Source organism: Watersipora subatra, chromosome 10, assembly GCF_963576615.1.
Source record: "Watersipora subatra chromosome 10, tzWatSuba1.1, whole genome shotgun sequence".
NCBI lineage: Eukaryota > Metazoa > Bryozoa > Gymnolaemata > Cheilostomatida > Watersiporidae > Watersipora > Watersipora subatra.
In genome coordinates, this window is record NC_088717.1 from 2,381,867 (window position 1) to 2,397,699 (window position 15,833).

The 15,833-nt window shown below is 36.4% G+C and overlaps 1 protein-coding gene across 1 annotated transcript; it reads right to left on the reverse strand.

Moving 5' to 3' along the window:
* Positions 1-8,649: 8,649 nt before the first annotated feature.
* Positions 8,650-9,003, reverse strand: LOC137406202 (sperm acrosomal protein FSA-ACR.1-like). The gene has a single exon (XM_068092738.1). The coding sequence runs from the start codon at positions 9,001-9,003 to the stop codon at positions 8,650-8,652; it is 354 nt and encodes a 117-aa protein (XP_067948839.1).
* Between the last annotated feature and the right edge of the window lie 6,830 nt (positions 9,004-15,833).

The following is a 15,833-nucleotide window of genomic DNA, read 5'->3' on the forward strand; positions in this document are numbered from 1 at the left end:
AATCGATTCCCAAATAAATGCTTGAACAGCCATTTTACCATTGCCCTTGCATGATTGCTTGAGCTACTTGTGCTTTCAGATACCAGCCACGGCTTCTTATACATTGAAAGAATACGCATCTTTAAACTAATGAGGTCATGGCATATGAAAAGGATGTGGCTCTAAAGATATCTCAATTTGGAAAAGTTTTCTGGATATATTGAAAGCTGATGCATCATTGTAGAGATTGAAAGGTATGTTGTAAAAAGTAAAATTGCTTCTGTAAACTATGTTGTAACAATTGCTGTAAAAAGAGAGATCTGTAAATGCTGCACACGTTTAATTTTTAGTTGGAAATATTTTACAGACATTGTTAGTTGGCGGATAGCTATGAACATCTGTTGAATATCTTTTTTAGCTAGTAGAGCTTTTCACTCCGTCCTCACAATAGAATCGTTTACCAAAGCTTTTTGGAAGATTTACTCGGTATGCGCGCTGACTTTATACACATGTTTGATGTTGGCTGCCAACAGCTGACAATCAAGTTCAACTCCTCTTCAAGTATCAAAAACATTTTCTTGGCAACCTACCCACTACCTTCTGCAAGAGTTATCCCCTTCCACAAGAGCAACCTTCAAGACTAACAGTTTTTTACAAGTTGTTATGTTTTTGACAATAACCGCCTTTTTACCTTTATTAATGGTTTCAAATCTGTGATGACTAGTGCTGCACGATATCTTTGCATGTACATTCGATTATTTGGTCTCAAAATATGTCGAATATCGAAAAATATTGAACATTGGAGTTGTCTTCTTTCAAATCTGTGATGACGTTGAAGTAACACAACAAACAGTGTGTGTAGGTCTGAGACAAAGTGATATATTAACAGTACAATATAATATTCCAAAAAATTTATCTTCTTTATTTGTTCACAGATTACAAAAGAATTGGGTAATTTATTAGTAAGTTCACCGCAAAGAAAGCAATCAACAGCTGCAATGTTTGAGTTTTCTGGCATTACCTCTATGAAAGTTTTTATGTAAATTCTGTAGCAATTAGAATTAAAATGTAGTTTTTTAAATGTTCACTCACACTAAACTACTAAATGTAAAGAAAGATGAAATATACAACGGTGTCCTCATTAAATAGCAGAAACAAACCAGTGTACTTCAGTTCTGAACATGATAGCCTGCTCATCTGAACTATATACCTACAAAATGCCTGTAGACATGGTTTATGGAAACTGAACAAGTGGAACTACTAGTTACGCATAACTAGAAGTACCAACAAAAGTAGAAAAAATTTTGACCGTTTCATGCCTATTCTCAGCTATCTACTTTCCTATTGGTTTCCACAGTAGCTTATCTAAAAGGTAACATCTGAAAGATAAAAGACTAATTGTTTGCATTAAATGCTATTCTGTAATATTATATCTGTACTGGCTTAGTTAGTATGTATCGGAAAGGTAGCTAAATTGAGTTAGCAGAGTTTTACATGCATATATATGCATTTTACTTTAGTATTTCAATGTTGTACCTAATGCATAGTAAGCTCCTATAACTTACTAATGCTGGATGTACATGTAAGTAACAAATTAATCTCACTGATTTGTGTAAAACTTAATAGATACTTAATCATCATCGGTATATTGCAATCCATTGAATTGAGACTTTGTAATACAATTCTACAGTAGCAAGTGTTTACAAAAATACTTCAACCCTGCTGAAAGTTTGACTGAATAGTGAATAATGTGAATAGTGAATGATCTGAAGCTTTGTATTCGCTCGATGTAATCAAGTTCTAGATAATGAAAAAAGTATTGCTTTAATTTTTTGTTTCTGATTTCCTTGCTTTACCAGTACAAAATTTTATGGTGAGAAATTTCGGATATTGAAACATAGGTCTTCACTATTACAGTCAAGAGCAGACGACGACAGGAGACCAGCTATTTCGCTTGCGTAGTTATCTGCTCTCTTAAAAGTAAGATAGCTCCTCTACTAAAACAGTTGCGGTCTCCGAAGATAACGAACGCTAAATAGTGCGAACGAGGAGTTATATTCTATCGGCAAACGATTAGATGAAGTTTTACTACTCCCCTCAGGGTTAGAGTATATTTTAGAGAGCTAAATTGCTTAGTAGAAGCTGTGCTGCAGGATAATGCTCTATATTGTTTTTTATTTAAAAAAAGCTTTTGGTGTAATTATATTAGTTCGTTAGTTTGTTTAAGGGTAATAAACTTTATTCGTTATTTTGTGCAATCAAAAGTGCAAGTCTTGGTGGCCAAACTTTGCCATAGGATTATTTGCGGAACTTTGCCTTGACGTTTGTAGCCTTAAATTTACAAATTTAGGTGAGTTCGTGGATTTTATTAGACTATGACTATTTGCAAACCTAACTTGGGGAGAAATTGATAAATCGAAGGTTTTACTATCGTTCAAACGACCCAACAGCGATTCTTCTCATTTTTAGTTTCATTTGATCATCCGTTTTGCTACTCGCCAATGTTCTTTATTCTCTCCTTTTGATATACCTTTTATGACGTTTGATATGTTCTATTGTCACAGATTTTGCTAGTTACTACACATTTAGTGGTTTAATTTTTAATCTTGGAACATAGTGTGGGTGGCTTATAATAGGCTAATAAAGATTATTTTGTTATAAGTTTGTCCCAGCGAAAAAATAATGGATCGCCTTTATGACATGGCTGTTTAGTAGAAAAATTTAATATTGATTTTATGGAACAATATGTTTGCTACAGCAAAAAGAGTATTTTTAATACTGGAGCAAAGCTTTAAAAATTTGCAGCAACATGACTTTTGACTGCCCACAATTACTATACCACTGGGAAACAGTCCCAACATCGACAAGTCCGAACCTAGACAAGTCCCAATCTCGACAGAGGTTGGTCCGAATCTAGACAAAGGTTGGTCCGAACATCGACAAAGGCTGATGCAGTTTTACAATAATTTAATCTTCAACAAATAATAAATGTCTCTTTGCAGTTCTATCCTCACTTCAAAAAATAAAAATCAAAGCTACTCACTGAAGTTGAGATTTCAAATACGTAAAACATTTTGCTAGCTTAACAGTCAACCATATTTATGATTGTTACTTGTTTTAGCATTTGTTCTATATCTAGGTTGGGCAAAATATTGTTAGGCCTACATAAGCTGGGGAGTGCTGCATCAAATGGATCACAAGATATTTTTGCGCAAATAAATCTTTTACATATAAATCGCTCATTTATTATGAAAATAGTAGATGGTAAAATAGTAAAACAGCTGTCGAGATTGGACCAACCGTTGTCGATATACAAACTCGTCGAGTTTCAAACCAGTCGAGGTTCGGACTATAAACCTGTACCACTCACTGAACTTATTACCTTATGCACCGTAACTATTTAAGGCAGTATTCCTAAACTGTATTAGGCGGCATAGATTATGCAATTAAACTAATCTAATGTATTAAGGTAAATTCCACCTTGTAAGAATAGTACTTACTACAGCTACACAAACTACTGCTAATCTTTTTTCTATCTCTATGGCGCCTTACAGTGCCTCGCGTTGCGTGTTCGCAACTCGAGTTGCTGTTCAAAGAACTCGGCCTGGGTTTTTGATGAACTCGAGGTGTGTTACGCAAAATCAACCCGGGTTTATAAAAATGCAAAGTGAGTAGTTGGGGTGTCTCATTTACAGAACTGCACTTGCGCATATTATATAAAATTTAATAATTGATTAATAATAATAATTTAAATATATATTTAAATTATATGTATTGGCGATATTTGCGCATATTTATTTATATAAATATAAAGAGACAAAAGCAATTGTAAAATGTAAAAAGCAAACTAAAAACAATCTATGTGGGGGCCGGGCCACTTATTTTTCAAATGAAAAAAAGGATTCTCTTTCTAGAACCTGACAAGAAACTGGATGAACACCGAAAATGAGCAAACACAGAAATTATGTCAACGACGTTTAATGATGCACCAAAAAAATTCCATATAAAAATATAGCTAGAGAAAATAAAATGATGAGTGGTTTAGTATGGCGCCTTACAGTGCTTCGCATTCCATGTTCTCAATCCGAGTTGTTGAACTCGAGTTGCTGTTGAAAGAACTCGGCCTGATTTTTGATGAACTTGAGTTGCACAACTCGAGTTGTGAACACGGAACGCGAGGCACTGTAAGGCGCCATATATCTCAGTATCTGTTTAAATTCATCATCACTTCTGCGACTGTTAAAAATTTAATGTTAGGGTCCGATGTTTTTGTTGTCTGGTGCCACCGTATAGTTGGCAATAGAGGTCTAACCTATCTAATGCTAATAATGGCAGACTTCCATTAAAGTTTGGTGGTCATACGCTTGACAGTGGAATGCTAGGCAATATTACAAATAAATGCTCAGGCTTAGACGGATTCAGTTCGCTGTGTTGCTTTTTAACTGCTAGTAACTTCAGTTAGTGCCAGTTTGTACTTTCTCAGCAGTATTGGCTTACTGATATTGCGTAACTATGTTTAGTATATCTTGAATTTGCTAAAGTTTGTTATGAAACAATCCTTATCTTTTAACACAATGCCTAACAATAAGGTTGTAAAAACAGCACTGGTGCTTTGGGTGGGAAAAAAATTAGAATGGGCAAAATACCTGAAAAAGAAGCAGATTTGAGTGGAACATACTGCAGTTTTGCTTTCTATCTCATCACCAGGGCCTTCTGTAATATAAAGACAAAGAGTAGCACAGCAAAAGCAGGTGCTCCAAAATGGCATGTTATATTTGTGCAATGTAAACAATCAATTGTTAAGTGAACTACCAATATTCCATAGATTACATTTTTCATGGAAGCATCATTCAAAGTACACACAAAATCTTTTATGCCCCAATTAACTATCTAATCCTTGTTGTCATGTTATTTCCAAACTCGCGTGCACTCAACAAGGTTGTTGTCAACAAATAGTTGCATACCTGTAAGTTCTTGACGGTAATCACAATGAAGTCTTTCACATATCTGTGTTTAATTCAAAGCGCTGGGGGCTCACTAGTTTTTAATCATAAACGCTAGGTGAGTTATCTCTGACGTTTGATTACTACATGTATTTCTGACAGTGCAATGTCTGTCTGTTAGCTGTATAGTGTAGTAGTAGTATTTACTAGCGTCTTCACTCATAGCTTGTTTTATCGGTTTAGTAGATGTTTTGTAAAATCCCTGTAAAATCGGCAGAGTTATTGGATTACAAGAGCACTTGCTATAGCGTGTCACTTTTATGCATTCTCTTGTCATCGCTTGTCATGACACTTTATCATTAACTGACACTCCGCCTAACCTGTCATTCGTTTAGCGCCACTAATTTATGACAAGCTGCACTACGTGCCTTTATCTCTGACATTTGATTACTACATGTATGTCTGACTGTGCAACGTCTGTCTGTTAGCTGTATTACATGGTAGTCATCCTGATTGGCCCCTTTCCTCACAGCTTATTTTGTCAGTTTGTTAAATGTCTTCTACTCATTTCACTCTAACGGTCATGTGGCTGTTCTCTTGTTAAGCTACTCATCCATTTGTAGCATCTCTTTACGGCTTCAATGTATACATGTCCTTTGGTCTACTTTTGGTCACAAGGTATTTAAAAATTAATAAGAAGATATCTGTTGCAAGCTTTATAGACTTTAGTGGATAATATTGTTTGCAGCGATAATTTAATAATGTTAATAATAATGTTAATAATGTCAATATTAATAGTTTTTTGCTTCCGAGTCTGACATTTTCATTGCATTTCCCCATTTCTTATCTCAATCTTGTGAATCTTTGGTCCGGTGCTGAATTCCAATACTTTTATGATCTTTGACTGCTGTTCGCTCTTTCTTCTTTTCGCTTCGTTTAATTGACTATGGCTGTTTTATTTTATTTATATGGCGTTAAGGTACTTGATGCTTGTTAAAACATAATCTAGGTTATCACCTCAGCTAACTTTCATAGCTTAAGCATTGATGTAATTGTCATGAAACATGGAATCTTTTTGGTGCTTAACAGTCACAGTTTGACAGTGTCAAAATATTGGTGTTTCACAGGATTTGACTGTGCATTGTTGTTAAGTCATCATTCAAGTCTTTATAAATGAACAGAATAATAAGCTCAGCTCATCATGTAACACTATGGGATAAGTTTAGTGGAGTGACTTTCTCATTGAATACAGCAAGTTGAACATTCATTTTTGCACACAGATGTTTTGATTTTACCTCTGTTTTTAATTGGTTTGAGTAGGTAAACCTATAGACAACTGTAGACAACAGTAGAATAGTTAAATTTGTAAAGCGTTTTAAGAAGATGAACTTGTACACAGAATCAATTAGATGTTTTAACATCTTTCCACCATTGACCATCATAGTTTACCATAGTCCATCATAGTTTACCATAGTCCATCATAGTTTACCATAGACCATCATAGTTTACCATAGTCCATCATAGTTTACCATAGTCCATCATAGTTTACCATAGTCCATCATAGTTTACCATAGTCCATCATAGTTTACCATAGTCCATCATAGTTTACCATAGTCCATCATAGTTTACCATAGTCCATCATAGTTTACCATAGTCCATCATAGTTTACCATAGACCATCATAGTTTACCATAGTCAACCATAGTCTACCATAGTTCACCATTGCCCACCATAGTTCACCAGTGACCTGGCTTACACAACTTTTTATATGTTATTATCATCATATGCTGGATCAAATGTTTTCATAGCATTATACTGTAATATACTTAATTAACTTCATAGCCCAAAAGTGTATGGGCTACGAGAAAAAAACAAAAACAGTCCATAAACCGTTAATAATTACTCACTAACAAGGTCTTTATTATAAATTTACTTACACATACATGCTGGAGTGTAAGCTCAGCAATGTATGTTTGGTGTAGAAGTGGTAGTCAGAAACTGTGATATACAGTGGCTTTCTTTATCTGAAGATACGTTGAATTCAACCGATTTATCTTTGTGATAAATTTTTTATTTTTCTGGTTTTTTACATTTTATCTTTTAGGTTGATCAGCTCATGACTCTCAGTTACAAAACTGCATTGCTTAGAGAAACTTTTCGCTGTAGAATTGGGCATTTGCTCAAATTTTACATGGTAAGAAGGACAGTCCACGCGTTGAGATGATTGTAACTGGAAGTTTGACTGTATTAATGTTTGTCTAATATCAGCTGTTGTCTCAACGCGCAAACATCTGTACCACCGGTATTAGTTACACTTGAGGATTGTTGTCTGCAGGTTATTCTCATCGATGAGTGGCTAGCAATGTCATTAGCTGATGAACTCTCTGTCAGTTTTATCAGACGGTGAGTTCTGTTACAGCAGTACTCGGAAAGTCTCTAATCTAAAAATCACTTTTTAATTAAAGGTATGTAAATATCATCTTTTATAAACCTTATAGTCTGGCAAATTCTATCACAGCTATGGTTAAAGGAAGCAAGATAGGTTTTTAGTTGGTAGCATGGATTCACCTTTCGATGTCCTTCAGGTACATGTATGAGCATTGTTAAAGGTTGACTTGCAACAAAATTCACATTACAGTTATTTGGTATCATAAGATTCCCCATGTCTTACTTTGTTGTGTTGTAGGTGCAAAATATATGGGAATGCGATTACAAGCTCTTAAAATCTAAAAAACGAACAGTTAATCGCAGCCACACGAGACCGCCGTAGTTTGGATTCGCGTTCCAAAACGTCTCAATGGAACGTAGTTGTTACAGGATGGTTTCTGTTTACACTTTCATGCAACCTCATTCGTCGTAATATTTTCACAAATATACTTCACGCATTCAATAAAACCATGTCTATTGTTCTTACGCGTCTGTTTTATTGTCATTGTAATGCTGTCACTTTTAGCACTGATATCTTATAACTTACCGTAAAAAATCGTTAAACGTTCTGACTTTAGCTCGAAGGAGTGCATATCATCGTCTGATAATCATGACGAGCCTGATGGTTACCTGTAATAATCGAAAAGTGCTGCAAAACTTATCTTCGAAGTATTGGGTCACATGATCAGATTACGACTTGACGATTAATCCAAGCCGAAACAAAACTGTAAAGTAGCGAGCCTCTATATTTGATACAGGGTCTTCGGTAAAACCCGAAGTGTTTGTCATAAACTAGTGCTACGATAAGTTTTATATTGAGCTTTTTATTGGCCTTTCAATTCACGTGAGAACATCACATGACAAGACGATAACCAAACTGTAATGAATACGTCATCGAAATAAAGAGATTCCAATCTACGGCGGCGTTTCGTTTTTGAGCTTTTAAGAGCTTGTAATCACCTTTCCACATATTTGACACCTACAAAACAACAGAGTAAGACATGGTGAATCTTTTGATACCAAATAACTGTAATGTGAATTTTGTTGCAAATCAACCTTTAATATGAATTGTTCATTATAAGTCGCAAATAATAAAAGGTGAAGGTCAAATAAAATTACATAGTTCAATTTAGCAGGGATCTTTCACCATTTCTCAAAATAGCATGTTGCTAGTTTGCTCAAATTTATTCCTGACAAACTTGCATGCTCTGCCAACCAGAGGGGTTAGTTTGCATGCTCTGCCAACCAGAGGGGTTAGTTGGTATGCTCTGCCAACCAGAGGGGTTAGTTTCCATGCTCTGCTAACTAGAGGGGTTAGTTTCCATGCTCTGCCGACCAGAGGGGTTAATTTGCATGCTCTGCCAACTAGAGGGGTTAGTTTGCATGCTCTGCCAACCAGAGGGGTTAATTTGCATGCTCTGCCAACCAGAGGGGGTAGTTTGCATGCTCGGCCAACCAGAGGGGTTAGTTTTCATGCTCTGCCGACCAGAGAGGTTAGTTTGCATGCTCGGCCAACCAGAGGGGTTAGTTTGCATACTCTGCCGACCAGAGGGGTTAGTTTGCATGCTCTGCCAACCAGAGGGGTTAGTTTGCATGCTCTGCCAACCAGAGGGGTTAGTTGGTATGCTCTGCCAACCAGAGGGGTTAGTTTCCATGCTCTGCTAACTAGAGGGGTTAGTTTCCATGCTCTGCCGACCAGAGGGGTTAATTTGCATGCTCTGCCAACTAGAGGGGCTAGTTTGCATGCTCTGCCAACCATAGGGGTTAATTTGCATGCTCTGCCGACCAGAGGGGTTAGTTTGCATGCTCGGCCGACCAGAGGGGTTAGTTTGCATGCTCTGTCGACCAGAGGGGTTAGTTTGCATGCTCGGCCAACCAGAGGGGTTAGTTTGCATGCTCTGCCAACCAGAGGGGTTAGTTTGCATACTCTGCCGACCAGAGGGGTTAGTTTGCATGCTCTGCCAACCAGAGGGGCTAGTTTGCATGCTCTGCCAACCAGAGGGGTTAATTTGCATGCTCTGCCAACCAGAGGGGTTAGTTTGCATGCTCTGTCGACCAGAGGGGTTAGTTTGCATGCTCTGCCAACCAGAGGGGTTAGTTTGCATGAATTGTGCATAATACTGTCATATCATGGCTATCACGGCTATCACGGCTTTTGATCTCAACTAAATCAAATTTTGACCAAAAGATTCGATATTTTCACACCTCAGACTGAAAAAAATGGGTTTTCGACTAAACTGAAGGAAGCCGAGGCTAGCTTTCAACGTACATTGTTTTTTTATATTACAGTTGACAACAATAGCAAACAAGAAATTTTTCTGCTGTGCTTTTCACGATCTTTGCTAGGATGTGTCGCTGTACCCTTTCATTAGGATTTTTATAGATTGTAACCCTAGCGTGAGTTCGCCTTTGACACTCTGCTGCTTATCTTAAAATTGGTGAAACTAAAATGCATAAAATTAAAATAAAACCCTGTCTTTTTCTACATTTTGTTTGTTTCTGGTATACAGTACACAAGACTGAGTGAGCTAGATTGGAGTAGGAGTTGCTACAGGTACAATAGTATTATACAGTTCATTCCCCCACCTAGTCTATTCTATTAATAGATTTTTATGAGACAATCGCTGTATTTTACATATTACCTACTCTCTTATTACATACGTACACAGTTTATAATGTGAAATAAGAACGAACTGTTTTAACAAAGTTGTTCTTTAGACTTGGAATGGACTAAAACTATTTACAATTACTTGTGTTAAAAATAGTTTCCAATTTTGAACAAATCATTTTTTTAACAGCCTTCTGGAATGGATTATGGTTGAAAATTGAGGTTTGACTTTATTTTGGTACCCGACTATTGTATACTTCACCATCCAACTTTAAAAAACAGTGGAACCTCTACTTACGAAAGACCCTCTATACGAAAATTTCAAGTTGCGAAATGTCCGTAGGTAGAAATTTTGCTTGGACTTGCAAAAGATGTTTCTAGATAAGAAAGGCAGAAAAGGCCTTTCGTATTTTGGCCCATTTGCTTGTTTCATATTTCTGCCTGTTTGCGTCCCATGGGTACGATGTAATGTACAACGTTTCTCACTTAGTTTTATTTGCTAGCGAAAGTCAGGAAACAAGTGTTCCGCGTTCGTTCGTTGTATAATTTGGAGTTATCATATATCACAAACAAAGTACGACAACTTGCTTCTAGCAATTCAAGTTCTGTGTTTTCTGCATGATGATGTATTTTTTTAGTTGTTTCATGTAAATAATTCTTCTTGTGTTTCTAAAAAACATTTATTCTGAGCAAAAGAAAATTAAGACAACAATACAAAACCCACCTCTTCTGACCGCCATCCTTCCACTCTCTGCGGTCGCCTCTTCGTCTCATCTAGACAGCCAACGCCAAAGGTAGACGTACAAACGTACCGTTCAAAGTTTCTATTCATTCATCTTATCTTTCTTTTTTCATGGGTACTTTTTCTATTTATTATGTAGTCATATAATTCTAACAGGTGTTTGTTACAGGTTTAGCCATTGCAAGCATTTATAATTTAAAAAGATAAATCAAATTCTACTTGCTGAATTTTTTACTCACGAAGCGACTTGCGGAACGAATTAATTTCAGTAATTCTTAAAAGCCTATATGCATCAGGAAACAAAAATCAGGCTGATTTTGCATGAGTTTTATTTGCAGAGCTAAAACATGGTTGTATATTGACATAGAATATTTAAGAACTTTTAGCCAAAGGTGAAACAGCCTCAAATTACTTATATACCACTAAGAAATTTTTCTCCTACTAATTAGAAGCTCCCATAATGCAAACCTACAACATAAAATTCTAATTAACGTGAAGAGTTTATGAAAGTTTTACTCTGTTTTGCGTAAGAAATTTTATATTATAACGTAAAGTATAAAGTCAATGCAAGTTCTCAAATTCCATTTTAATAACGAGAATCTCATAGTTAGTGTATAAAATTTTGAGAATCTCATCTCATAATTTGCCTTTAAACTTCTGTTTTTTTATCTTGCTGCACTTTGGAGAGAAAAGTAAGTACAAGGGTTTCTCTATTACATATACTAGTACCCGGTAGATGGTCAGGTGTGCCGATAAAGTGTGGATAATAAGTAGCAGCACAATTATTCAGAAATACCCAAAGGTGGTCGATTAGTGCAGGTGTTAGAGTTTTAGATAGTCGGTATATACCAATCGGAATGTCACATGTTGTAGTCTCGTTGAAAGTGATGCTTTATCCTAGCCTTCAACTCTGGATTCGGACGGACAGACACCGATCTTATTATAGTAAAAATATATTTTTGTTTCACTTTATTTTAGACATGGACAATAATTTTTATTTTTTATTGTTGGCGTAGACCTTGCTGACTAGAAAATTCAATTTAAATTAGCATTAAATGCGCGCGCTCCCTCAGCTTAACATAAAATTACTGTAATCGTGGTCCCCAGAAAACAGAGAAAGCTGTTGATACACACCAATAATACAGCAATTACTGTGCATTTATTAAATTGAAAAGTCAAGCTTAGTTTTTTTCTTTGAAGGCGAAAGGGGTGAGTTTGGGAAGATATTGGAACGGATTAGGCAATTTTCATGTATTTTACTGCTAGTATAACGCATAATCCCTAATAAACATTCCCATAATGAATCATTTACGTTGTAGGAGTGTCCACTGTACCTGCATCATGAACAACGGAGTACCTACATAATAAACAACAGAGTATCTACATAATGAACAACAAGGTACCAGCATTATTAACAGTTCATACAGATTAGCTATTGCTTCTAGGATGACATTGTACACAAAAATAGTCATTGCGCTACTATAAAGCAGATTTTATAGTTATGTACTCGTTTTATAGCTTTCTGTTTTTCTCAGAAGTCGCATAAACATTGGGGCGTTTGGCTTTTAGTGTATACGTGTATAATGAAATAATGTAATACTTAAAATTGTGCTATGTTATGTCATGATAAACTTTATAACAAATGCTGAACACGATTGATGATATTGTTGTTGTTGATTTAGTAAAATGTCATTTTGTTTCAACTCCACAATTAGCAACACTTCATGTTATGTGGCATCATGTTTTGCTGAAGTTGAACTAACAAACATTGTAGGTCCGTATAAATCTGCCTGTCTTTGTAGTAAATCCTTCTATCAGTTGATCTTTCACCGGTGTATCAGTACGCTCTAAAGACTTACTTTGTCGTGATCTACCCAAGCTTTGGTCTGTCTTGGCGAGGCTTGTAGATATTGTCGCACCTCTTCTGGAGTAGGGAAAGTAGTACTAGTAGTTCTAGCTGATGTCGCTGTGACCAAAACTTGACTTGATGTGCTGTCACCCAATTCAGCGGCCAACATCTGGTTGCTTCCATCATTAAGGACAGCTCTGCCTGTGACATACAATCCCAAAAAATCATCATATATGAATACATCAGAGTTAAATACCCTTGTCTCAGCAACTCTGAAGCCTGATGTCACATTTTTGCAAGTAAAGGCTTTAGGGTAGGCTTTTTTAAAGGCTGGATCACACTATATTGATGTATATCGGTGTTGATGTCACAATACTTCGGGGATCGTCAATGATAACAATGTTCACACTATCACAAACCCATCTGCATTTGCATCAGCAAATACTCCGAGGCGTAGTATTCCCTTTTTTTTTTTAATTTTTCGCAACAAAACCTCGTTGTTTTTGCCTGCTTGAATCAGATACTAGTCCTGCAGCAACGAAAATAAATAAATCACGCCACCCGCGACCGCGAATTACTATCGCCGAAATGATTCACATTGTGCAGGCAGTCGTTGAGTTTGAAAATATTGGCAAATTTGACAGCTGCAAACTTTCCTGACGTATCTGCATTGCTTCGCCGATGCCATTGGTTGGCACGGTTAAAATAATCGATGATGAACGCCGAAAGAAAATGTCGACATGCGATGATATAGTGTGAACCAGCCTTGAGTATTCTACCAATGCCATGTATGGAAATGGCTTTCCTTGGTGATTCAACATCCAGTTGTTGCATGCTGTATTAAACTGGCATTTGAGTAGACCATAAACACTTATGTCCAAGAGTGTTAGCTTGTGAGAATAGTGTGGAAGAAATGTGAGTAAAGTTATCTCATTTTCCTTGGCATCACAGGCTCTCAACTGTGATGCGGCTGACATGGTTGTCCATTGGTAGCAGCGCTGGGTATGCTGGGTTGCATAAAGTGTGCTAAACAGACAGCTTCAACCAGGCGATGAAAGCTTCACCAGTCATCAGTTGTGCAGAACCAGCTGATCATGTACATGCTCTGTTAAGCATATTGAATTGAACTTGAAGTGAACCCTTGGGAAATATCAAAAGTGGAGGTATGGCGTTCCCCAAGGCGTTAACGCATTCCACCAATGTCACAAGAGCTCCTCTCTCTGCAGAGGTAAACGGGCCTACTTGTTAAGACTTTTTTGTCTACCAACACTTTTGTAGGCTTGTGAGCTGTTGTCAACCCAGTTTCATCGACATTATAGATGTGCTGCGCTTCAAACCTTTCTTCTACCAATGGCTTCTCAAGGTTGTTTTGCTAAAGCTGCACATCCTACCAAGACTAGTGATCTTACGTGTTTGTACGCTCAGCTGGGAAAACTGCTTTCTTAATCCATATAGTCAATCCAAACCTGCACACTTCTCTGTTGACCAAATTAGTGGAAAGGTTGCATTCACTCATACAGTGGACCCTCGTCATACCATTTTAATTCGTTCCAGTGTTGACATCAAAAGGCGAAAAATTTGTATATATGGTTATAGAAACTCATAGTAAATATCTAACGCAAGCACCCCTTAGTAAAAATCATCAAAACTTTATATACCACACTTGCTGTATGTGGTAAAAATTAGTAACAAAATGATTTAACATTAGTAACTATAGTCCCCTACTAACTATAGTAGGTAACTATAGTAGTGTGTTTGGTGGTTATGATCTGCAATACAATGTGAAATTACAATGCAATATGTGCAGTATGTATTGTAGCAAATTCTTACTTTTGAGGCAGGCATTTGAAATAAACGTTGAATTTAACATCAATGAATTTTGCTTATTAAACACCTACATAAAGCTAAGTTTTAGTATGTATTTTTAACTATTTTACTCAACTTCAACTTTTTCATTGCTCAAATTTTATCACCTATCTGTTTCTGGTTTCGTTTTCACAATAGCTAATTACGAAAAACGCCGAAATGAGCGAGATTGAGCATCATATCTCTTTCATTCGTTGTTAGATGGATTTCGGCGAATAGCATATCGGCATATTTCTTATTCCGACGTAATCGGCACACCTACTGCCAAATTGGAATTTCGAAAGACTTTTTGTCGATTTCACATGTAGTAAAATATTTTGAAAAGAGAGGGTAAAAATCAGTGTGTTCTACATTTTTTAGACGTAGAAAAATTAAAAAAATTTATAAAATTTTTCTACACAATTTTTTCCAGGGCGAAAAATTTGTATAACAGGGTCATTGTAACCCGAAGGCACACTGTATAGTATATTCATGAGCAAATATTTGAGTGTTAACTGTTGTTAGTTCATGTTGATGCTTGGCAACAGTGAGAATGTAATTGCATAACGTCGATTCTTGGTCATCTGTGATCACTTTTCTGTTATTAAAGTGTGGCTGAAAAGTGCTGATGTCCTCAAACCCTTTAATTTTGGCTTCAGCAACACATCTGTGTAGGACATCATGCTAAGTGTCTGCTGCTTGGCGAATGGACGGAATCTCTTCTAGTACTGAAGTAATTGCATATCTCATTGTATCATCAAAAGCGGTGGTCCTCTAAGGTTTTTGGCTTGCTTGGGTTTTTAGGTCTTATGATATATTCAATTTAAAAACTGTTTTAATTTTTACAAAGAGTATGTTCACTATGTTGTCTGGGATACTGCGAGACAGCGTTCAAATGTTCTTGTCCCAATGTACCCCAGCGGCCTATTCTTAGCATATCGATGCTGATTGAAAATATTTTTGAAACGAAATACTTATTGGATAATTCTCTGTAGCTTTGAGTCGTTAGAACCATAGTCATAGTGCTATTGAAATGTTTGCAAGTTAACCTTGCTTCAACATATAGCTTTTTATTAGTATTTAAAATTTTACTTTTCACCAATAAAATATAGATTGACTTAGCATTCACTGGCATGTACACTACATGCCAAATCCAACATGGAGTGCTTCCTACATCACTTCCTGTTATATTGAATCTTGCTAGCATTCTGATTGAACACTTGATTTGTTAGGAAACACCTACATCAATGTACCCAGTGTCCCAATGTACCCAGTGTACCAATATACCCCACTCTCCCCTGTGGTTGAGGCAGGCAAATTATGTACATAGTACTTTAATTTGTCATTGAATTCTTTAATAACTCCTTAATAAATAGCACAGATAATCACACAGTGTTAAAACTAATTGCATTAGATAATATATATGTAATAGATTAAATTA